General features: G+C 39.0%; 1 protein-coding gene across 5 annotated transcripts in view; it reads left to right on the top strand.

Moving 5' to 3' along the window:
- Positions 1 to 25,136, top strand: part of CDC14A (cell division cycle 14A) — a 184,527-nt gene that overhangs the window by 14,138 nt on the left and 145,253 nt on the right. For 4 of the 5 annotated variants that reach the window (XM_018045825.1, XM_018045823.1, XM_018045826.1 and 1 more), the window contains exons 3-4: positions 9,429 to 9,504; positions 21,209 to 21,301. In XM_018045825.1, coding sequence (XP_017901314.1) covers positions 9,429 to 9,504; positions 21,209 to 21,301 — 169 coding nt within the window. Of the gene's footprint in view, positions 1 to 7,774; positions 8,851 to 9,428; positions 9,505 to 21,208; positions 21,302 to 25,136 lie in introns of those variants that run through there. The other variant, XM_018045828.1, reaches the window with a different exon arrangement.

The raw sequence follows: 25,136 nt of genomic DNA on the forward strand, positions 1-25,136 counted from the left end.
TGAACCAATCATGTCAACATTTCATTCATTTGCTCAGTCTTCTGTGCCAGGTGCTAGGGATACATTACTGAGCAGATTTTAACCCAACCCTTGTTCTCATGGAGTTTGTTGTCTGGTGGGCCTTAGGGAGGCTATTAATGAATATTCAGATATCGGACAGTCTGTAAACTCTCTCAAGGAAAGACCTATGATTCTTTGGAAGCACATAAGAATAGGACCTGGCCTGTAGGATGGAGTGGGGTGTGTGTGTGTGTGTGTGTGTGTGTGTGTGTGGGTGTGGTGTGGTGTGGTGTGGGTGTGGGTGTGTGTGTGGGTGTGTGTGTGTGTGGGTGTGTGTGTGGGTGTGTGTGTGTGACGTAGGGTGAGGGTGGAGGTGGGGATACAGATGGAGGAGGGATCAGAGAAGAATCTCCTAAGAAAGTGTGATTGGAGCTGAGTCCTGAAGGGTAAATGGGTATTAATTAGGCCAAGGAGGGTAATGTACGAAGGGCCTGAGGCAGGAATGAAAAGAAGTAGCTTGCTTGGAGCTTACTAGTACTGAAATGGAAATGGTACAAAATGAGGCCCCAAAGAGAAATAGGTGGGGGCTACATCATCCTGGCCTCACAGACAAGTTTCAGAGTTTTGGTTTTAATTCCAAGAGTTTAGAGAGGTAATGTGATCATTGCCAGATGTTAGAGTAATTATTTTCCTTTTCAGGGCCTCTCTTGCTTTATGACATGTGAGGAGGGTTAGTCTTTTATGTATAGGGGATCAGTCACCAATCTGTTTTCTACCAAAGTCGCATGTATACTCTCTGCATAGCTGTCTTTTTTAATACCTGCCACTGAATAAAGGGGTTAATTTACACTGTTTGAGAATGTTTCTATGGGAGTGAATTTTAATCTTGCCAGTGCATTCCTGAAGAAGTCTTCTTTTGTTTTCATTAATCTGAGACTCAAAGTGGGAGTGTTTAATTAATTGACTTGCTTCGGAAAGGGAACTCACAGGATTACAGACCTTGGTGCTGAAGGTTCTCTGATACGTTTAGTCTTGTCTTCGTTGTTGTTGTTCAGTGGTTAAGTTGTGTTCTACTGTTCGAAACCCCATGGACTGCAGCACTCCAGGCTTCCATGCCCTTCATTATCGTCCAGAGTTTGCTCACATTCATGTTCGTTGAGTCAGTGATGCCATCCGACCATCTCATCCTCTGCCACCTCCTTCTCTTTTTGCCCTCAGTCTTTGCCATCATCAAAGTCTTTTCCAGTGAGTCAGCTCTTCACATCAGGTGGCCAGAGTATTAGAGCTTCAGCTTTAGCATCAGTCCTTCCAATGAATATTCAGGGTTGTTTTTCTTTAGGATTGACTGGTTTGCCCTCTGCTCAGTCCAAGGGACTCTCAAGAGTCTTCTCCAGCTCCACAATTGGAAAGCCTCAGTTCTTCAAAGCTCAGCCTTCTTTATGGTTCAACTCTCAGATCTGCACATGACTGCTGGAAAAACCATAGCTTTGAATATATGGACCTTTGTCAGCAAAGTGATGTCTCTGCTTTTTAACATGCTGTCTAGGTTTGTCACATAACTTTCCTTCCAAGGAGCATCTTTTAATTTTATGGCTGCAGTCACTGGCTGCAGTGATTTTTTAAAGTAAAATCTGTCGCTGCTTCCACTTTTGCTCCTTCTGTTTGCCGTGAAGTGATGGGACCAGATACCATGATCTTAGTTTTTTGAATGTTGAGTTTCAAGCCAGCTTTTTCACTCTCCTCTTTCACACTCATTAAGAGGCTATTTAATTCCTCTTCATTTTCTGCCATTAAAGTGATATCACCTGCATATCTGAGGTTGTTGATATTTCTCCCAGAAATCTCAATTCTAGTTTGTGATTCATCCAGCCCAGTATTTCTCATGATGTACTCTGCATGGGAGTTAAATAAGCAGGATGACAATATACAGCCTTGACACACTCCTTTCCCAATTTGGAACCAGTCTGTTGTTCCATGTCCGATTCTAACTGTTGCTTCTTGACCTGCTTACATGTTTCTCTTGGCTTTAAGGCAAAGTGCCAGCATTAACCCATTTTACAGAAGCAGCAGCTGGAGCCTCGGGTAGCCCTGCTACTTGCCCCAGATTAATAAGTAAGTTAGTAGGTGGAGAAGAGTTCCACATATTCCCAGTGTTTTGTATCTGGACGTCCCTAAAATCCTGGATAGTGCACCAAAAGACAGGAGTGAGAGTTGATGTTGGGATTCTCTCCTTTCTTTGTGATCTCAACAAATGTCAGACTTTATGCAGGTACATAAATAGTAGTGATGTCAAGTTTTCCTATCTTATAAAGCTTCTCTCTGAACTGTTGGTTTGTTCCCTGCTGCTGCTGCTGCTAAGTCGCTTCAGTCGTGTCCGACTCTGTGCGACCCCATAGACGGCAGCCCACCCGGCTCTCCTGTCCCTGGGATTCTCCAGGCAAGAATACTGGAATGGGTTGACATTTCCTTCTCCTGTGCATGAAAGTGAAAAGTGAAAGTGAAGTCGTGTCCGACTCCTAGCAATCCCGTGGACTGCAGCCTACCAGGCTCCTCCAACCATGGGACCTCCCCAGCAAGAGTACTGGAGTGGGTTGCCATTGCCTTCTCCAGCTATGTTGAAAGCACAGTGAATTTCAGGGAGAAAGCTGTGAGGGTCTTCCCCTTCTCTGAGGGGGATACTCAGAAAAATGCCTTCTGAACCCAGACCCAACACTCTGAGAGAGCAGAGTGCATCACTTAGAGTGAGTAGATCTTGAGAAACATTTGAACTGTTGAATAGTTTGTCCAGTATGAATAACCAGAGTCATGAACAATCTAGGCTGTTTTTAATATATATTCTATACTAGTCATATAGAATGACTGTGATAGGAAAATGTAATATAATATAATAGGTGGAAAGAACTTTAGAAGCTAATTGAGCATTTTCATTCAATAGATGAGAATATGGAGTTGCAGAGAGGCTAAGATTTCAGCCCAGGGGCATTGAGTGGTTCAGCTGGGACTGGAACCCCTTGCTTTCCAATGGTCTTTAGTTTTCCATCAGTCTGTAGTTGACTGATATGTGGCTGGGAAGCTTCTTAGACGTGTAGCTTTTCTACCCTAGAAAGTTGATATCATTGTGACTGTGGTTTATTACACATGAGCAACAACTCAGAATTGTACTTTGATCTTAAGTTAGTGTTTGCTGAGCATTTGAGGCCTTTTTGAATTTTGATTGTTGTAAGTTTCAGCTATGTACAGGATCTTTATCATCAGACTGCAGGGGTGCTGATAAATTTTAGTAATAGGGGAAATATTAGGTGTAGTGTGTAGCCTAGAGGACTGTGCTGATTAATTTCACCAAAATTTTGCACATATGAATATACACACATGCACACATGTCACTGTCCTTTGGAGGAGACTGCTGTCTTAGTGCTTATCAGTGGTAATTATGTTTACTTGTCTGTCATTGGGTGGTGAGTTCTTGTGCTTAAGAACCAGTGATCAGCAGGTTCTCAGTGATATTTGAGTAATGGAATGAGATGAAACATGTCAGCAGTGCTGATAAAAGAAAAATGAAGAGTTGGCATGCCTTATAATGATCTTACAGACTTTTAAATATTTTTGGTATGGACAGCACTGTTTAATTAATATGTTAACTTTTAGTGCCTTGCTCAGGGTAGGTGGTCAAAATTTTGTTTAGTGAGTATTGCTTGGAATATAGTTTATCTTTTTTGCTGAAGAATTGAAAATTTTCAGAGGAAACTTCTGATACATCGAATAAGTTATCAGGAGGGAAGGGACATAGGTATATATACGGCTGATTCATGTTGATGTATGGCAGAGACCAACACAATACTGTAAAGCAATTTTCCTCCAGCTGAAAAAGAAAAACGGCAGCGAAAAAGAATAAGACACAACTGTATTGTAAACAGTGATTCCTCTACGAATGGGCCCACTTAAATTAGAGTTTGTTAGAAAAGCCAAACACAACACAAAATAATGATGCATTGGAATTGTCATGGATCTCATGAGAAGAGGTAGACACATTGGGTGTAATAGAAATGCTTCTAGACCCAATTTTTTTTGGGGGGGGATTTAATTTTTGGCCACACCCTGCAGCCTAGTTCCCTGACCTGGGATTGAACCAGTGCCCCTCCACTGGAAGGTGAAGTCTTTAAACACTGGACCGTAGGGGAAATTCCTAGGCTTAACTTCCATTTCCTTAAAATCAGTGGGTCTTGGGTGACCCTGATCACCATTTGCTCTGTCCTTGGGCTCCCATTTCTTCATCGTGTCCTCCCTTCCCTTTCTTCCCCACTTGTAGGACTACAGTTCTTTTAATTTCTTTTCTATCAAAACAGGGGAGAATTTGATTTTAGCTATTTAACACTTACTGAATAAAAGTAAGTGTTGATTTTCCCTTAAAAATTCAGGAGTTTCATTCTAAATATTGACCTATAATTTGCCAACCTTACAAGGGGAAATTTGTATATAGATACAACATATATTGGAAAAGGAAATGGCAACACACTCTAGTATTCCTGCCTGGGAAATCCCATGGACAGAGGAGGCTGGTGGGCTATAGTCCATGGGGTTGCAAAAGAGTCAGACACGACTTAGCAACTAAACAACAACAATGAAATATATGTATTGATAAGGGATAGATATATAGACAAAGGATATTTACTCATGTGTTCATTCATGCATTCATTTGAAAGAGTAGCTCGGTACTCTACAATAATAAAATAATACATCCGTGGTTTTCCTTGCCCAAAGGAGATGTTTCCTCTCATTCTAGCAAAAGTCTGGGCCCTTGTTTGGCTGTGGCTCTGGTGACCTCCTTTCTGGGAGTTGCCAAAAAGGAGAAGACACTATCAAGAGTCGTTAACCTCAGGCTTAGGAGCCCACTCAGCCCTTGGGTTTCTTTATTGCATCTCTGCAGGGCTTATCTGTGCCATTTCTCCTCCCCATTTTCAGTGTCCCCAGGTTGATGACCTTCCAGTTCTCTTCTACCCTGAGCCCAATTCTTTTATTCTCCTGCCTTGGTTACAAGTTACCATAGTACATATTTTATGCCTTCTAGCAATTATTTCAATTGTTACCAATTGATTTTTCTGTTTTCACATTTCCTTCTAGCTAATGGTCTGTCTTGTAAATGCATTTCCATTTTCCCCACCTTGGGTGAGGAAAATTCTTACAAAGATACATGTTGTAGGGAGGTGTCTTCTTTGTTCCTGGCATTTTATTGTACCTAAGTCAGTGACAACCTTTCTTGGTGTGAGCAGTGAGCAGCTGTGATTGGTTTTTCAGTGCTCTGGACATTTTTGAAATGTATTTAGCTTGTTAGAAAATTATATATATATATATATAATATATATGCATACATATATATGTATGCTTTAGTCATGTCTGACTCTTTGCAACCCTGTGGACTGTAGCCTACCAGGCTCCTCTGTCCATGGAATTTTCCAAGCAAGAATACTAGAGTGGTTTTCCATGCCCTTCTCCAGGGAATCTTCCAGACCCAGGAACTGAACCCGTGTCTCTTACATCTCGTGCACTAGCAGGTGGGTTCTTTACCACTAGCTCCACACTATATTATTATAAATACATGTATATGCTTAGAACTGTAAGCACTGTAAGGAAAGGATATATAAAATGACCTTAAGATAGAGTTTGTTGGCTTTATACTTGTCTGTGACAGTTCTGAACTTTGAAGACCTGTTCTGAATTGCTCTTGGCTGTGCAAAATGTGTTTTAAATTGTATTTATTTATCTTTGTGCTGGGTCTTCGTTGCAGTGCAGGCCTTTTTTCTCTAGTTGAGGCAAGTGGGGACTACTGTCTAGATGCGGTGTGCAGGCCTCTCACTGTGGGGTCTCCTGCTGTAAAGCACAGGCTCTAGGGCAGCTGTGGCTCGCAGGCTCCAGAGTGTGAGCTCAGCAGTTGCGGTGCGTGGGCTTCGTTGCTCCACAGTATGTGGAATCTTTCCAGAGCAGGGTTCCATGTCCCCTGCATTGGCAGGCAGATTTTCAGCCACTGGACCACCAGGGAAGCCCCTCTAGTTATTTTAAATAATTTATCTATTTATTTATATATCTCTAGTAGTGTTAGTTGCTCAGTCATGTCCGACTCTGCAATCCCACGGACTGTAGCCCACTAGGCTCCTCTGTCCATGGGATTCTCTAGAGAAGGATACTGGAGTGGATTGCCATGCCCTTTTCCAGGCAATCATCCCAACCCAGGGATCGAACCTAGGTTTCCTGCATTGCAAGCAGATTCTTTACTGTCTGAGCTACAGGGAAGGTATATATCTCTAGTTGTTTGTTATTTTTGTTTTTATTTTCTTTAAAAAAAAATCTTGATCAGTATCATCTCTCAGCACAGAACATTTTCTGCAGGGATGGAAATGTTCCATTTCTGTATTGTACAACTTGGTAGCCACTGGCCACATGTGGTTTTTGAACTCTTGATATGGGCTAATAAGATGGGAGAACTGAATTTTTAATTAATTAATTTACTTTACTGAAATTAATTAATTAATTAATTTATCTTCAATTAATTTAAATAGCCACATGTGGCTAGTGGCTGCCATATTGGAGAGTGCAAATCAATTTAAGAATAACATCTGTATTTGATTTACTTTTTCCTGTGTTATTGGAGTATACCAATTTATTTTCATGGTTTTGGTGAAGAAAGTTTGTTCATTAACCATGTACTTCCAAAAGTACTCATGGCTAAACTGGCTGTAATGTTAGAAACAGCTTTGAGTTTGGGATTGAAGTTGGTTTGTAATGGTTAGTATGAAATTAGAGATGACTTGAATTCTTTATGCTTTCCTAAACTTTGTTCACAGTGAGTTAAAAAAGCTGAAATAATCTTCACTAAAGATTCTAGATTTACCTTAAAATTCTACATCTCAATATTTATGTTCAAGTAGCAAAAGAATCAGATATATTAGTTAAGAGTTTTTCTTACAGTAACCCAAGGACAAGGAGATCTGTATGATAGAAACAGGCTGCCTTAACCAGTGCTGATAGGTGTTTATTTGCACAGTCCATTCATTTTGCTTCTCTTGAGTGAATTCTTGTCAACAGGGCTTAACTGGTCAGTAATTAAATGTTATAGGTATAGTTCCTTTTGGATTCATGGGTATTTTGTTTATACTTAGAGCACAATATCGCACTGGGGCCTTTAGAAATAGATCAAGCATTTTTAATTTCAAATTGTTGCAGCTTTCCTTTTTTGGCAACTCTACTCAACTCTCATGAAGCCTATGTGGAGGGACACCTAATTTTCATGTTACCTTGAATATAAATTACATGTTAGCAAAATATTTTCAAGTTGTCTGACGTGGTAAAATAAACAAGTTCAGTACTCTTTGCTTAAGTAAGGCAGGAGACTGGTGACAGACCTGTAATGATGTATCTATGATAGTGTATTTTGGGTAACAGAAAAAAATTAAATAAACCCTAATTTTTATTTAAAAAACTTAAATAAGGGTCTTTTGGGGATGCTTTTTTTTTGGAAAACGTGTTGATATTTAGTAAACTTATGGTCTAGGTTAAATTGAATTTGGGCATTAATGAGCAAAATATTCATAATGCAGACTCATTTCTGTCTGGGAATGTCGCTCAGTCATATCTGACTCTTTGTGACCCCATGGACTGTAGCCTGCCAGGCTCGCCTTGTCCATGGAATTCTCCAGGTAACAATGCTGAAGTCTGTGGCTGTTCCCTTCTCCAGGGTGTCTTCCCAACCCAGGGTTTGAACCCAGGTCTCCCGCATTGCAGGCAGATTCTTTACCATCTGAGCCACCAGGGAAGCAGACTCATTTGCTAAAGTTTATTATGAGCAGTACATTCTTCTAAGCATATTAGTCATGAGATACTATCACTGAGTGAGAAGCTTACTCTATAGTTGGCCAGGTAGAACCCACACTTAAAAAGATAATTCATAGTATGTGATAGTATATGAAAAGAAAGTGAAAGTCGCTCAGTCGTGTCCAATTCTTTGCAACCCCAGAGACTATACAGTCCATGGAATTCTCCAGGCCCGAATACTGGAGTGGGTAGCCTTTCCCTTTTCCAGCAGATCTTCCTGATCCAGGAGTAGAACCGGGGTGTCCTGCACAGTATGTGTTGTGGGTCAAAAGAATGGCTCAGATGATAAGTTTTGGGAACTTTGAGAGAAGGATGGCTAGTTTTCCCTTAGGATGTGGAGAAGTTAGGACTTGAACTGAATTTTGTGGAAGCTAGAAGGTATTAAAAAAGAAAAGGAGAGCCCTCCAGGCAAGGAGACCAAAGTGAGCAGCAGCTTGGGTTAAGAATGTGCATGGAGTATTTGGGAATGAAGAATGGATGTTTGGAATAAAGATTCTGCACAGGACCTGTTAGGAGAGATTGGTCTGGAAGCCAGGAGTGTGACTTTTGAGTCAAAGAATTATTCTGAAGGGAGTAAAGTGCCATTAAACATTTTTGAGCAGTGAGAGGATATGTGAGAAGCTAGATTTTCTAAAAATTAATTTCTAGTGTGGAGTACAGGTTGATTGGGCAAGAGAGAGAAAAAATTTAAGCACTAAAGATGTGAGATGAAGAAAGACCTGGACTTTTGTTGCCAAAGTAGGAGTAGAAGAGGAAGGATGACTTAGAGTAATAGCTTATCTGATATATAAGAACTAAATTAATATTTACTTGCTGTCCTATTGTGATTAGGAGGTTTCATGTCTGAGAGACTGGAAGAAGGAAAATGTTTCAGTCTGGAAGGCTGATTGGAAGGAAAGATGGGTTGAGTTCCAGGTGACAGAAGGACCCAAAGATGGACAGTCCAGCGGGTAGTTGAAGATGGGAAAGACTGACTCTGGATCTCAGGTTAAAAGCCGTCTGTTTTCCATGGTGTTATCATCTGATTTATAACAGCAGACTGGTGACTGTATCCTGGAGGGGATATAAAGGAGTGGAGGGAGGGAGCTGAGCCAGGGTGTTATAGCATACAGGAAATTCAAGGAGAACGAAACTGAAAAAAGACTGGACTTAAGGTACCTGGGAATTGAGAGCCAGGTTTGAGAGGAACAGTTGGAATTGGAACCTAGGGTGCTTGAGCTTTTAAATAAAACCAGGAAGTACAGACCACATACATGTTTTGTTCATGTTGGTTCTTTCAGTGTCTGCTTTTTAATTTTTTTTACTTAATGTCCTGGCAGGGAGATAAAAGGAGGTGGAACTCAAAGCAGGCTAAATAGTTACCTGTTACAAGACTGCTTATACTAATTGGAGGGTATTGGCAGGGTGAAATCACTAGTTATTTGGGTCACTCTGAATCAGTTATATACTGACCCTTAATCCTGAAAATAATTGAAACTCTATTACGACTTTAATGAAAATAAAACTGAACATTGATGTTATTGAAAATTATATTTTTATTAAATACTACTTTAAAAAAATCTCAGTTTCTATGCAGATTTTGGACCTCTGAACTTGGCAATGGTGTACAGATACTGCTGTAAACTAAACAAGAAACTAAAAGTGAGTATTGTGGTGATGTTTATACTTTGATATTAAACTTTTAAACTGTGAAATCTAACCAGTGGGATTGCTAGGCACATACCATTTAGTTAGGTAATCTTGATCTTTGGAAACTGAAGTGAGTAGTTCACCTAGAAGTTGATATTGATCTACCTGACTACCCCACAAAGGACATGTTAACCTCTTTCATTTTTCAGGATCAATGGAAACTTGAGCTGAATGAAGTCATTGGAATAGTGATCTAAGAAAGAAAGCACAAATCCTTTTAGGTTGTTGTTAATGAGTCTATCAAGTTCCCTCCTAGGATGATTTTTCTGGAACCTTCAGGTCTGCTCCTGGATGCTGTTACCAGGTGATAAAAGGGGGATGGCTCATCATTGCACAGCAGGAGCTGTGGAGCATGAGCTTTTTCTGTCTGATCAAGACTGAAATGTTTGTGTTTTTTTGAATGCCATCTCTATAGCATTAATAGCGGAGTGAAAATAATGAATTAGCAGCAACAGAGACTGGACTTTACCTTTTGTGACAGAATTTGGGTCATACATTGACTGTTCATCTGTATGTTTTTATTTTACATGTAGCTTTTCCCCTCCTCAAATTCTAAACATATATGAAGAAAAGTATTACCTATACTCCTAGTTTTGGTAAACATTTCATCACATAGAAGGAAATATTTATCTTTTTCTCTCACCTTTCTAAATGAGGATCTTAAATAAAATGTTTCAATTTTGAAGGTGAAATTTACACAGCAGATTAAATGCTAACAGCTAAATTATAACACTCAGTTTAATCTTTCTGCTGGGTAAAATGTTACTGGTGTGATATAGTACAATGCCTTATACATATTATCTGCTTAGTGATAATTTTTTTATTTGATTGATTTTTATCCAATTTAAGCATAAAAAGCAAGTCTGTCATGGAGAATTTCCTATAAAATATGAATTCACAAATTTTTGTCATTTAACTCAAATGATAAATGGACATGGAATGAAACTAAAGAGATATTTTTAAAGTAAACAATCATATAATGTAAGATCTGTTGTAATCACCTTTGTAGGGAATTGATTTTGAATTTATTGTCTGACTTGAAAATACATAGTATGTACATTTCTTTAACTGAACCTACTTAACATTTTTCAGAAAAGAAGCTACTCCCTGTAGTTTAAAAGATAAAAGTTAAAAAATTTCATTGAAGTAGTTTTTTATTTTTAATAAAGTTAAAATTTTTATAATCACCAAGGAAGCAAATAATATCCCTCAAAGGATTTAATAAAAATATTTAATGGATTTTTAATAGATAAGTTAACATGGATAAGATAACTCATAAATAATTGAAATCCTTTTCTTCCTTTTGAAGACCTAGGACTTCACTTCCTTGCTTAGTAGTATGTAATTGGTATAAGCTGGGTATTATAATCAACAAAGTGGAACCAGTCTACTATCTAGACTGATTGAAGAGAAAGGAATCATTATTAGGGAAACAAAATTTCTGGTCTGACTCAGTGTTCTTTATGTTGCTGTTGTCAGTTGCCCAGTCGCGTCTGACTCTTAGAGACCCCATGGACTATAGCACTCCAGGCTTCTCTCTCACCACCTCCCAACTACATAAAAGTAGATGGATTGAATTAAGATGATTTTTCTATCATATTCTGTACTAAACAGTATGAGTAAATGTATAAAGGACTTGGTTTGATTTGCTTTCATTTACAAAGCTTTCTTTCAACATTATATAAATTAAATAAAGTTCAGAACAGTCCTCTAGGTTCATTTCGGTGATCAGATAATCTGACGGATGCCTGGAATGAATGACATTTTTAGCTTTAGTGCAGTTAATGGGCACCTTGTTGCTTGCTAAGGGAATGAATTTTAAATGTTAATAAGTCATGGGTTATCTCAATAAAGCATACCAGGTAGAATCTCTTTATTAGAAGAAAAAGACTTGCTTTACCAGTTCAAAGCTACAGTCACTTTAGCCTTGTGGAATCTCAGTTTGCTCTAACATAGGGATTATAGAGCTCTCAGAGAGATGGTTAGGACTATATGTCTAGAGGTTAGAAAACAGGTTTGAGAAAGCTTTGTGAATTTTGAAGTCCTATACAAAAGGAAGGTAACGTTTGTGAACTCTGATAGAAACTGCAATAAAGACAGTTCTTCAACAGAGTTTATGAATACCTTCTCAGTTTCAAAGCTATCTGATATAATTTAGGAATCTAGATGACCATTGAGTCCAGCCTTCTGGCTTCATAAGTGCAGACAGGAAAGCCCCAGAGAGGCAGAGACTTGCTCAAGGATGCAAGGCAGTTGGGGCCAGGTTCCCAGGCCCAGGTTCCCAGGCCCTTGACCACATCACTCATGCTCTTATCTCCACCTTTCCTGGTGACTGCAGCCTCTGGTTTGTCATCTTCCTGTGCTCACCCGCAGCCCAGCCCTGACTCACTTCCCCTTGCTGGCCCACTATGGTCTCAGAGCTACTCTGCCTCTTTTTGGCTCCAGTGACTGTTCCTGCCACTCTGGCTACTTTGCCTCCAGGAACCCAGATTCTAGGCTTTCTGATGTGGAACGTACCCTCCCTGTTACCTGCCTCCCACGTTGTCTCTCTTACCCTTGTGTAATCTCCAGACCTCAGTCTCCCTGTTCCTTTCACTCCCTCTCCTGTCAGTTGCCTTCTGATGCCTCTTGTCTGTAGCCCGTGATCACTCGTTTTGATGAGCCTTTGGCACCTTACTTCCATGCCTTTTGTCTTTCTCACCTTGACAACTCCCATCCTTCTTGGCAGGGATTTCATGCCCCAGTTTACTGATTTACTGAAGACTGCAGTCCCCCTGCCTCTCCCAGCCTTGTACTTTACCCCAGTCATACTGCTGCTCCACACAATTGCGTGTGACCTCTAGTCTGGCTGTGAAGTGCCCTTGCCCTCTGGTGTGATAACCCTCATTCTTAAGACCTTGTTCTGGCACCATCATGTTCTGTAAGCATCTCCTTGTGCAGCAGCACAAGGTGGGGGGTGCTGCCTTGTTTTCCCATAATTCTCTGTGCATATCCCTATTATTGATGAGTTTTAATTTTACCTGAAATTATCATTTCAGTTCTAAGTTGCACTTTTTAATTGCATCTCTTTTTCTCACTAGACTTGGAGCTCCTAGAGGATAGAGGCATGCATTATAATTTTGTGTCTCCAAGTGTCCAGCACAAGGGAACACAAGGGAACCTGTTGATCTTATCATGACCCCATGACTTAGACATCCTCTTTTCTTTTGCCTCAAGAAGTTTCAGTAACCTGCCCTCAGCATTTTACATCCTCAGTGTGTACTGATTCCTCAATCATTTGCTATTGCACCTTTGCCTACCTTACTCTACTGAAACTGCTCTATCGACATTGTAAATACCCAGTCTGATAGCGCTGACTTGGTCCTCAAAGTCCTTTACTTCTCTGAGTAATTGGCACTAGTTTAACAAATAACAGCTTCTTAGAATTCTTCTTCTGTGTGATTTCTTAACTCATCTAGGTGCATTTTATTTTCTACTTTGGAAATTTTTATTTCTCACAATAAAGCGCTCATGATTTTTGCCCCTTTATTTGATACCTTATGTAGATAGGTAATATTTTACAGTACATTCTATTTATTTCAAACCCAAATAAAATTTGTTATTTTTTATATGTTAAAATATTTTTTTCAAGTTGATGATTTGAGGTGATTTATTGCTGGTTTTGTGTGTGTGTGAGTACTCATTCTGTTCCCAATGGCCTTTGTTTTAATTTTGTGAATTAAAATGGAAAATTATACATTATATGTTTGCTTTGATTGGAAAACCAAAACCAGAAACCACCATCACCAGCAGAAACCCTGTTTCCTATTTTAAACTATATTTTATTTTATATATTTTTTAAACTATATTTTAAAAAGAGTAAGTATTAAAAGTTATACAGTAATAGGTTGTAGTTTGTTATTTCTGCTTGAGTTACCATAAGAGAATCAGTCAAAGAAAAAAGATTTAATGAAGTGAGAACAATTTGCAAAACTGTATACATTATTTAATTTAAAATGTCTTCAGTGATTAATAGGCTAGATGAAGAATTGTTAATCTGATATTTCAAAGAATCCATAAACTTTTTTTTTTCATAAACTCTTGAAATTATATATAAAAGTTTCTATGTGCTTACATTTTTCTTCTGAGAGGATTCATAGCTTTTTAATAGGTTCTCAAAGGGATTTTTGGAAAACACAATGCTAACAGCACTGGGCTAGAATATAAGAGCTTCGGAGAAGACTCTATTAATAAAAGACAAAATAGTGGTATTTTGAAAAGTAAAATGCCTTTTTTCATAGTTAATCAGTTAAGAAAATCTTTCAATTACTGATTTAATAACCTGACAGTTTTATGAACATAAGATGGCTGAAATGGCTTATTCTAAAATAAATACAGTTTTAACTGTTGATTTCACTTTTCATCAGAGAAAAATAAAACCCCAGCCTGGGGGCGGGGGGAAAAGTCTAAGAGCATTGCTGAAAAAAGGGGACATTTTCTAGGGCACTGATTTTTATTTTTTTAATACCTGCTCTATGAATCAACAGGACAATCACAGTAATCTTAGGGACTTATTTTTAAAAAGATTTAACCGAATATTGGCAGAAATGTGATTTGAAGTGTACAAAATGTCCTGCGTGACCCTTTCAGGGTAAAAGGAGGAAAGGGAGTGGGATTGGGCATAGTGAAATGGATGATTGTATTAAAACAATGACAGTCCCTGGCAGATGGTGGGGGCTCAGGGAACATCCTTGTTGCTGAATGGATCAGTGCAGTAATCCTGTCTGGCAACTGCCAGGGTAGCAGGTACTTCATATAAGAACTCTTGATACAATGATCAGACCACCCTCTTATTACAACTACAAAAACATGTGGAAGATTTCTTCATGAGATTAGCTTCTATTGTAGGTTCATGGACTTCTGGGGGAAGAAAAGCAAACTACATTCCAGAGAGAGTTCATGTAGTTTTAAAGAGGTTTATCAGGGGTGCCAAAACAGTGTTAATGCCCATGGAAGTGATCATACATAGAGTTTGCAAGGCCTGGAGCCTTTTATGCCCATTCACAATCCTCAAGCAAGAAAACTCCCTTTTATAGAGCAACCTCAAATGCCTTCAGCTGTTTTATCAGCCTGATAGAATAATCTGTATGAGCAACTTTTCTTGACATTTTGACTTCTGCTTTAATCAAGGTGCCGTTTAATTGAATGAAATGTACTGGGTTTGAAACAAAATGAACCATAAAGAGACACTGTTTTCTTTTAAAATAAACTATTCAACCTGCTTTATTTTAGCTTTGAATAAAAACGTAAACCATATTTTGTTTTGCACAGCCAAAGAAAATTTTCAAGAATATCCCTTTCCTGGGAAAGTTGGAGGTAAAACATGTAGAGGTCATGGCTGCTCATAGGAAGACCTGTTCATTTTATCGCTTTTGCAATGGGATGACCACTGATTGCTATGGAGACGCTGATTGCTGCGGCCATGACTGGGCTAGACTAGTCACCTGTAAGAGAATGATGCCTTGGTCATCTGGTCCCCGTGCTGTAATCTACTTAATCTGACCACCATCACTGGCAGAGCTTGCTTGTTTAGGGAAGTGCATGGGCTCTGGTTTTTTATTAAAGGGCATATTATCCAGGCTGCACTAATATCTTCTTTAGCTCAGCCAGGCTGATTCACACAGCTTGATGAAACACCACATTCTAACCACACGACTTGAAGATTTTACTGTTAAGCATGGCAAGCAACTTTACCAAATGGCTGCCCTCTGAAAATCTGTTTCTTTAAATTAGCCGTTAACGCCCTTGTTTTTGTGTTTTCTGGCTTTGAGCTTAATTGTATCACCTTTGATTTTGAATGGTTGTGTAGTTTGTAGTCTCCTGGCCTAACTGAAGAAGTGCACGATTCGTGTCTGTCATCATAATCCAAGGATAGCCTGGTGGTTTTGTGATTTGTGTAACATGTCATCATTTTCTCTCTCTCTGAGTTGCCGTGGCTTGTTTTTCACAGTGATCTCACTAGAATGCAACCTTTCACATAGCTTTCCTTTCTGAGATAGAAAATGTCTGCCTGGGGTCAGTATCCTCATTTTCATTTGTGTTTTTCTACGATTGCAGTCATTGTACTTTGGTTTACAAGTACCATCAAACAATTATATGCTGTATTACATACTCTTATGATGTACATAAAAGTAGTAGAACTTTAACTGTCACTCAGGGAAACAGTACAGGTCTGGAAATTTCCATGGCTTTGCTTAGGTTAATTGATAGATATTTGATACTGAATCCCATCTTTTAGCTATTATTTTTTTTACCTTGTTAAATGAAACAGTTATTGTATCTGTAATTAAGATCATTCCATTGGTCCTTCCTGTGCTGTGAATGCATCCCTAGGTGGTTATTCTCTTCTGTTTGTCATAAGCCTTGGCCAATACTTTCCCCTCATTTAGCATCAAATATTCATTAGACTGTGAGCCTTATGAGGCTAGAGACTGGGGTTCTGCTCCCCTTGTTACCATGTTGCTCAGCAATGTGCTTGACACACAACAGCTACTCACTCAGTTCATGCTGAGAGAACCATTAGAACTTTCTTCAACTGTAGTATCCCAGTACCCAGATTCAGCAGACTGATTACCTGTGGGCTGCTTTCAGTCCACAGACGTTTTTTTGGGAAAGGAGCATGAATGCTGTTTAAAAATTTTGAATTCATGGTCAACATTGCAATTTATGAAATTCTTCCTTCATTAAGCTATGAATTTCTGGCTTCTATTAAATATTGTAGCATCTGATTATGGGCCCAGACTCCTGCACGAGAGCTACATCTGCTTTGGACATACTTTTCTAGTTTGCCAACTGACCCACTTGAAATTCTTGGCCTCTCAGAGCATCTGAATTTGGAACCTCTGGAATTACACCATTTAAAGCAGTTTGGTTACCGAATCAGTAAAGGAACTTTTTCCTTAGGTGTTACCAGCTGAATGTAATAATTTACAAATTGTAATAAATTTTTCTGAGAATCTGGTGAAATGTGTTTTTTATAACATGCTTTAAAAAATCATATAGCATGATTTAGAGTTCCTAAAAGAATTTAAATGTCTTTTGGAGCTACTTGACCAGATGTGTTAGGGTCCATATAGTACATTTCCAGGTGTAGGGCTTATTCACACATTTTCACACAGCTCTTTTTCAAGATTTAGCAATATGTTAGCATAGTGGAGTTCAGTCTGTGGTCCCTGGACCAGCAGCCTCAGTATCGTTACTGAGGAACTTGTTAGAAATGCAACTTTTGGGGCTCTTCCCTGCTAAATCAGAAACTAGGGGTGGGGCCCAGCAATCTGTGTTTTAATAAGCCCTCCAGGTGACTCTGAACCAATCTCTTAAGAGAATGAAATGCAGCATAATAATATAGTAATAAAATATAATTTAGATTGAAATTTAGTTTTTTTTTATTTCTGAAAAGTTTTAAAATTATTGACCAGTTCAACCTGAGAATTATTTGAAATTTCGAACCATGAAACTTGTCATGACCTTATGATTGAGAGTTAAAGTTTACACGTTATCAAGCTCAGAGAGTTCTGTATTTCTCCTGTCCGCCACCCTTGCAGAGAGCATTCAACTCTCTATGATCTGACCTTGGAGCTCTGGATCAAGTTTGGTAAACCAGGCCCTCTATGGCTGCAGGCTTATGTTCTCTTGGTAAAAGAGAAACACTGCTTGCCTGTTACACTGTAGCCTTGCCCAGAACTTCCTGTTTGGGATTTGCTGTGTCTGGTCAAACGGGACCCCTCTGGCCCTGTTCTACTGCTTTGAGAAATGATGGAATGTAGCAAGTGATCAGTAAATATTAGGTTGTTGTTGCTGTTATTATAAAGGAGAATCCACTTAGTTAAAAAGATTCAGAAGGCTATACATTCCAGTTTCTAGATATAAATCTACAATATAGTATAAATAGTGGCTGCACATTATAATTTGCAATGAGTCATATGCAGTCTTGCTGCACAGCAGACGAACAGTCCAGAGGTCTTAGTATTCCTTCTGTGACATCCTCCCCTTTATATTTAAGACTATATTCATTTGTTTTACTAGTTTATAACTTTACTTTGCTATTGTACACAGTGTTTTTATAATCTCAAAGCTCTTCATGTAAAGCAGGAAGAATCTGTAATAGAGCAAGGAACTCACTGAAAGCCGCAGGTGATGGTATGATTTAGCAAGTAATGTCCATGAGGGCTTTGGCCAGCACACACGACTCCAGAGGAGACAGGCCAGGTAAGGAAGAGGCAACTGTCCAGTATGGGGGCAGGAAGTCCTCTTGATATTAGGGCAGAACTTGAGAACGTACCTACGGGGCTCATTTATAAAACAGAGTCCTGTGGCTGCACACTGTACCTTTCTTCTCTTGCGTGGTAAAGTTCCATGAAAGTTCTCAAAGGATGAGCCCATGTTCCTCTAAAGGCACTTTAGTCATCAGTGTCTCCAGTGGATGGGATTGTTCCTTCTAGAGCAGTTTGATATATAATAGGTAGGTTGTCTGTGTCTGTGTGTGTTTTAAAGAAAAAGGGCATGTTTAATATTTGGAAGGAGGAAACACTAAAGAGTTTGTGTGTATCAACCCAGTCATGTAAAGCACCAGCTAAACAATCGGCAGAATGTTTTGTTATCCCTGAAAAATTCATGTGAGTACCAGAATATCTCCTCTGTTGAACAGCATTGCTGCTGCAAGACTGGGGCAGGCTGACCCATAAGAGGAAGGCCTGGCTGTGACAAGGAGGGAAATTAGGACAAGGCTTGTAATGTCTAAGCTTTTTCTCTGTTGTCCTTCACTTTGAATTAGTTTTGATTTCCTGAGTGAGAACTCAACTCTGTGTGACCTGAGATACTGGCCAAGCTTCACTGAACAGTTCGGCTTTCGACTGTGGTGCTTTTGAGAGTTAACCGAGAAAACCACTAGAATTCCAAAATCGCTAAGCAAAATAAATACTAGGAGTTTTAAAAACATCCCTGGAAATCAGTAGAAAACTCTCATTTAAAAAATTTAGTTATTGTAATATACAGCATGGTGACTACAGTTAATAATACTCTGTTGTATATGTGAAAGTTGCTATGAGAGTAAGTCCTGAATGTTCTCATCACATGAGAAGAAAATTTTGTGAATAGGTATGATGACAGATGTTTTGAAGAGTCAATTATGTTTCCATCTCATAGGCAGCTTCCAATAGGAGGTATTTTAAAATAGTTTAAATTTCAAGGTAGATTTTATAAAGACTATTCCTTATCTGATGTAATTTCTTAAAGCTTTTAAGGTAAATTATAAAGTCCTTAAATTTTTAATTTGTATTATATTTACTTAAAAATTATATAGAGAGTGAAAAGAAAATTTCCTTCAGAATTCTGTCCTCAGTTTCCTGGTTCCCATTGCAGGGTGGTGCTCCGCACTCCATACACTTTAGAATTAGAGAGAAAAGCAAACAAACACAGAAAATTCATGAACAAGCCAACAGTAAAGACCATTGGCGATGAAAGTACAGCAATATGAGTTTGTCACTGTTAGCAAGTAGATTTGTAAAATAAATTTAATTCCACAATATTTAATGATAACTTAAGTAATTTGTCATGAAACCTAAACTCTTAGTAGGAAAGAGCCTCCAGACAGGTAATTTAAACTTCCTCACAGGTGTGTTAGAGAGTCAGGAAATAAAAACAGTGAGAGACTGGGAGCCAGAAGAGCTGAGTCCTTGTGTTCCATCTGACTCATGTTAATGGAGGCCTGGGCTTTGTAAGGCATTCTTTAGGTGGCTTGGGATTTAGAGACCATAGAAGAAGCTTAGGTTTTAAGAGCCTTGATTCTCCTTTCAATAAATAAAATATAACTTATTGATGGAGATAAATCACTGGCAAAAACAAAGACACAAACAAGAAATGTCCAGTAGATAATATAGTTCCAGAGGAAGAAGCAAGTAGGCAGGTGTCAGGACCATTGATGGTAACCTTGAAGTCTTTAGATAACTTGTGTGCATTAACTTGACTGAATGGTATTGAATAAAATGTACTCTTTTGTTTTTTAAATGAACTCAAACTTTATTTCATAGATGTATTTTAGTAAGCTTGTCTGGAAATAAGAACTTTGGTACTAAGAGACTCTCTTAGAGGCAGACACTTATTTTTCAAAGTTTAATTTCAAAGAGCAATGCTATTTTCAGAATATGAGTCTTGGTTATCAAAGACATGCCTGAATTGGGGCAGTGAGGGTTTCTAGGCTCACAACCATGAAACTAATTTTCTTTGGTTACATGTTAAAGCCAGAATGTTGCAGTTTCATCTTAGAATGGACTTCAGAGTTTTGAAAGAGTTTCTTTTCCTTATAGAAAATAGTAGGGTAAAGAAAGGTATATAGTTGAGTTCTTACGTTTTTAAGAAGAAAAAAAAGAAAGAAAGTGAAGTCACTCAGTCATGTCCTACTCTTTGTGACCCCATGGACTGTAGCCTACCAGGCTCCTCTGTCCATGGGATTTTCCAGGCAAGAGTACTGGCGTGAGTTGCCATTTCCTACTCCAGGGGAATCTTCCTGACCTAGGGATTGAACCCGGGTCTTCTGCATTGCAGACAGATGCTTTACCTTCTGAGCCATCAGGGGCTGCCCTGATGGCTCAGAAGCCTCATTATCTACATTTTTAAAGGGGCTCTCAAAGCAGATATTCTGTGGGTTGTAGTCGGTGTGTAAAGTATAAAAAGCTGCTTTGACAGTAGCAATGAATTTATAGATAAATGTTAAAATGCATTTATGTGTCTGTATTTTGAGAAGCATTTGTCTGTTTTGAAATATGAAGAAAACCAAATAACTGTTTTGAAATATGAGGAAATTGAGCTGTATCATGTTTTCATTGTTTTATGTTTGAGTTTATTAATAATTTGATTTTATTTTAATGGATCTTTTAATTTTTACCTTATTTTCATGTTTAGCATGTATACAAAATACTGTGTTGCTTATTTTGGATTTCTTTGAGCATGCAGCATATTGCCTGGCAAAGAGCAGTGGGTGCTTAATAACTGTTCGCTTGAATCCATAAATTTAATGTATGGCTATTGTGTTAAGATGTTTGCTGACATAATCCTTTTGATGGTTCATCTTTTTCCATTAACCGTTTATTCTCAGATAATTAAATGGGGATTTTTATAGAATGTTAGAAAAAGAAAATATGAATATTGACACTCTAGTTAATATAGGCATTTAAAATTTTTAGAGAGGAAAATAGATTGGTTGGCACATTTAAAAACAAATGGCATAATGTAAAAAGTAAAGATAACTTTTCTGGGAGTGAGTGTGGTATGGTAGGGAATGAAAAATGATGAGTAAATTTTACATGCAAGATCAAGTGTAAATCTTCAAAAATGCTTCTGGCTAACAAAGATAACAATAATTTAATTATTTCCTACTGTATTAGTTTCCTTTCTTGGAGACAAACATATTTGATATAGTGTCAGTTCTTACATGATGATTGAACTATAAAATGTCTGAGCTGGTAACTTTCCATCCTGTAATGCTTACACACCGATGCCACAGAAATTAAAAAAATTGTTAAATGTCACTGATTATGACACATCTCTGTACTTTAAGAGATGATGTTTTTTGTACGTTGTTTCTGTGGTCACACTAACTCTTTTTATTCCCTCTTTCTAGTCATACAGTTTATCAAGAAAGAGAATAGTGCACTACACCTGTTTTGACCAACGGAAAAGAGCAAATGCTGCATTTTTGATAGGTGCTTATGCCGTAAGTACTTTTTCCGTGATTATTTTCTATAATCAGGCTACTGGAATATTAACATTGTCAAATAAAATCCAGGACGCTTTTTCAGTGGATTTGGGAGATGGTAAAGATTATTAGCAACTTGCAAATTGATCCGGAATGGAAAGTGTGGACCAATATTGATGAACCATTTACTCTTGGGTCTTATTTTCCAATAGCTAATGAGAGAATCTTGGGACTACAACATATAGCTTGTATCCCACAGTTGTATAGGTGTTTTATAAAAAGAAAGGATATTTACAGGAAAAAATATATAGTAGAAGATTATTAAAGACTGTTAAGGGTTTCCTCTTGGGAATAAGAGGAAATCTTTGATTGCATGGGGGAGGATTATTATTATTGTCAATTCCTTTATTCATCTATACAAGTGTTTATGGTAAGCAAGCTGAATATAAATCCTGCATATATTACAGCTTCCCTAATAACTAGACATGGCTTTTCAAAATTAATCTTGATTAGAAATTTTGTCCTCTGTAAACACTGAAATGTAAATGTAAGTTCCACATGAATGTGCTACACAGTTTTGGTGTGGACACTTCTAGAATTTTCTGTACATACTAGGATTGGGCAGGGAGGGGAGAGAGGTGTCCTTTTCCTTCTCATCCTTCGGGAGAGTCTGTGTCTAAAGCCTGGAAGCTCACTGCTATGTGACCTTTCAAGGGCCTCCTTCTGAAGACCTTGATGGAAGGAGGCACCAGCTACCAGACATCAAACTCTGCCACATCAAACCAAAAGCTCTGGGGGGGAAAGCCCAGCTGTGCTGTTGCAGAGACTGTCAGCTGTTGCAGGGTGTGGGCTGAGAATAGTGGCAGGCTGACAGCCAACCTACAGCCTGGGGCCTTGTTTCCAAATGGAGGTACCCAGCTCTGCCCGCCATTTCTCATCAGGATGTGGCTACCAGAAAGCCTTGGGCCATCCCTGGTGGTACCTTTCTTTCTCGCTTCGTAGACAGCATGCTATAGTACTTGGAATCATGACTAAGAATCAGAAACACCGCTTTTCATCCTGAAGTGGCTCTGGGATGATGGGTAAACCACTTTATCTTTCTTAGCTTTACTTAGTTTCCTTATCTGTTAAATAAGAGGGTTGGATATAATGAGCTCTAAGTTTCCTCCCAATTCTGAGGATACTAGGATTATTTGTAGCACCAGCCAGGCTCTTGCTTTCATTTGGAGAGTATTCATGAAAAGCTGGCTGTTGGCATGAAGGTTCAGTGAAGTGCTGGTAAGCTGAATTAAGCTGGCATGCTTATTTTTCACTTTACCTTTGATGATTGCTATTTATTTGAAACTGATAGTTGATACTGTGTATTTAGAATATGGGGAGTCTGTAATAACCTCTGGATTCAAGCCACGTAAATAAACATCGTGTCTTACTGAGGGGTTTTGTACCTTTGAGCGTGTTATTTCGTGAGGCCTTTATCACAAGTAATTGTCATCTGGAAGAGGCCAGTCAGCTGCTCCCGCCTTTCCTTCCTCCTCTTCCCCTCCCTCCCCCCGTCTTTCTCTTTTTTCTTTCTTAGTGCCTGTCCTTCCTGTTTTTAGTGACATCCTTAAGTTCAGCATGGTACCTGTGGGATTTTGAACGGAAGTTTAGTTCTAACAGATGTGTTGAGCTTGGGGGTAAAATATATCTTCTAATGCAGAAGTTTCCACCACTTTAAAGCAATCAAATGAGAGGAAAGCAGTCTGGGGAAGTGCTGAGGGCAGCTTGCGCTTGTCTTACAGGCTGTTACAGTCCTGAGAAGCAGGGTAATTATTCTTGTATTAGTCATTTCCCAATTGATTTTCTTTTCTAATTTTAGCAGTGTGTTCCCCAGGAAGCTTTTGGACACAACACTTAATAAAAATGAAAACCAGGAGTTGCAATCTTTCCTGAAAGCGAATTTTATGCTTTACTTTGTATTGTATGTGTGCATTTAATTGTTGATTCAGATATTTTAAGAAGACAGGAGTGGCATTTATACATCTCAGCTAAGTTTCACATATATTACATTATTGCTATTGGGATAAGTCATAATCTCCCAGGGGAATCTTCTTGGACATAAAAGACTTTGACTTTGGAACAGCTGTGTAGTCAAATGGCATGAACTATGTACCTGTGTTTTTTTCAGAGTCCCTAGCAGTAAAGGTGTCTCCCTTTTTGAAATGTGGTTATCATTCTTCTATCAAGGGGCATTGACTACTAGAAATATTTTGTATTAAGACAAAGACTTTTTCTCTGAACCTTAGTTTCTTCATTAGTAAAATTTGGTTAGTACCAGGGTTTTCTGGTCTGTCTCACAGGATTATTATAAAATCAAATATCTAACTGCCTGTTGGATAGCCCCATATCATATATCTAAATAATATCTCACATTTATTGTGGCACAGTTTTAAAAAATTTATTTTTAATTGGGGGATAATTGCTTTACATTGTTGTGTTGGTTTCTGTTGCACAGCGACACGAATCATCTATAAGCGTACATGTAGCCCCTCTGTCTTGAGCCTCTCTCCCACCCCACCCCTCACCCCTCTAGGTTGTCACAGAGTGCCAGGCTGAGCGCTGTGTGCTACGCGGTTCAGTGCAGTTCAGTCCCTCAGTCGTGTCTGACTCTTTGTGACCCCACGAATCGCAGCACGCCAGGCCTCCCTGTCCATCACCAGCTCCTGGAGTTCACCCAAATCCAGGTCCATCGAGTTGGTGATGCCATCCAGCCATGTCATCCTCTGTCGTCCCCTTCCCGTCCTGCCCCCAATCCCTCCCAGCATCAGAGTCTTTTCCAATGAGTCAACTCTTTGCATGAGGTGGCCAAAGTACTGGAGCTTCAGCTTTAGCATCATTCCTTCCAAAGAACATCCAGGACTGATCTCCTTCAGAATGGACTGGTTGGATCTCCTTGCAGTCCAAGGGACTCTCAAGAGTCTTCTCCAACACTACAGTTCAAAAGCATCAATTCTTCGGCACTCAGCTTTCTTCACAGTCCAACTCTCACATCCATACATGACCACTGGAAAAACCATAGCCTTACTAGATGGACCTTTGTTGGCAAAATAATGTCTCTGCTTTTGAATATGCTATCTAGGTTGGTCATAACTTTTCTTCCAAGGAGTAAGCGTCTTTTAATTTCATGGCTGCAGTCACCATCTGCAGTGATTTTGGAGCCCCCCAAAACAAAGTCTGACACTGTTTCCACTGTTTCCCCATCTATTTCCTGTGACGTGATGAGACCAGATGCCATGATCTTAGTTTTCTGAATGCTGAGCTTTAAGCCAACTTTTTCGCTCTCCTCTTTCACTTTCATCAAGAGGCTTCTTAGTTCCTCTTCACTTTCTGCCATAAGGGTGGTGTCATCTGCCATCTGAGGTGGTGGTTATTTCTCCCATTGTAGATACCTGTTCACACTTGACAGTACATATATGTCGGTGTTTCTCTCGGTTCGCCCCACCCCCTCCTTCCTGCTGTGTCCGCAGGTCCATCTCCTCCATCTGCCTCTCTAAGCTTGGCAGACATTTTTACTCCTCCTCTCCACAAATCTATTTATTCCCCTACTCACTGACTTTTTAAGTAAATGAGCTGCCATCAGCAACTTTCTGAATCAAAGGATAGTAGTCATTTTGATTCTTGTGTCCTCCACATTGTACTCATCAGTAATTTCTAACTGTAGAACATGTACTGAGTCAGAGTGCTTCTTTTCATCGCTGTTGCTGTCACCTAGTCCAAGCCAGTGTCGCTCATACATTGTCTCCTTTTCACACCCTCGCTTTTAATTTGGTTGCCACACAGTTGTCAGAGTAATGTTCTAAAACTATAAATTTGA

The sequence above is a fragment of the Capra hircus genome, chromosome 3 (assembly GCF_001704415.2).
Source record: "Capra hircus breed San Clemente chromosome 3, ASM170441v1, whole genome shotgun sequence".
NCBI classification, from domain to species: Eukaryota; Metazoa; Chordata; class Mammalia; order Artiodactyla; family Bovidae; genus Capra; species Capra hircus.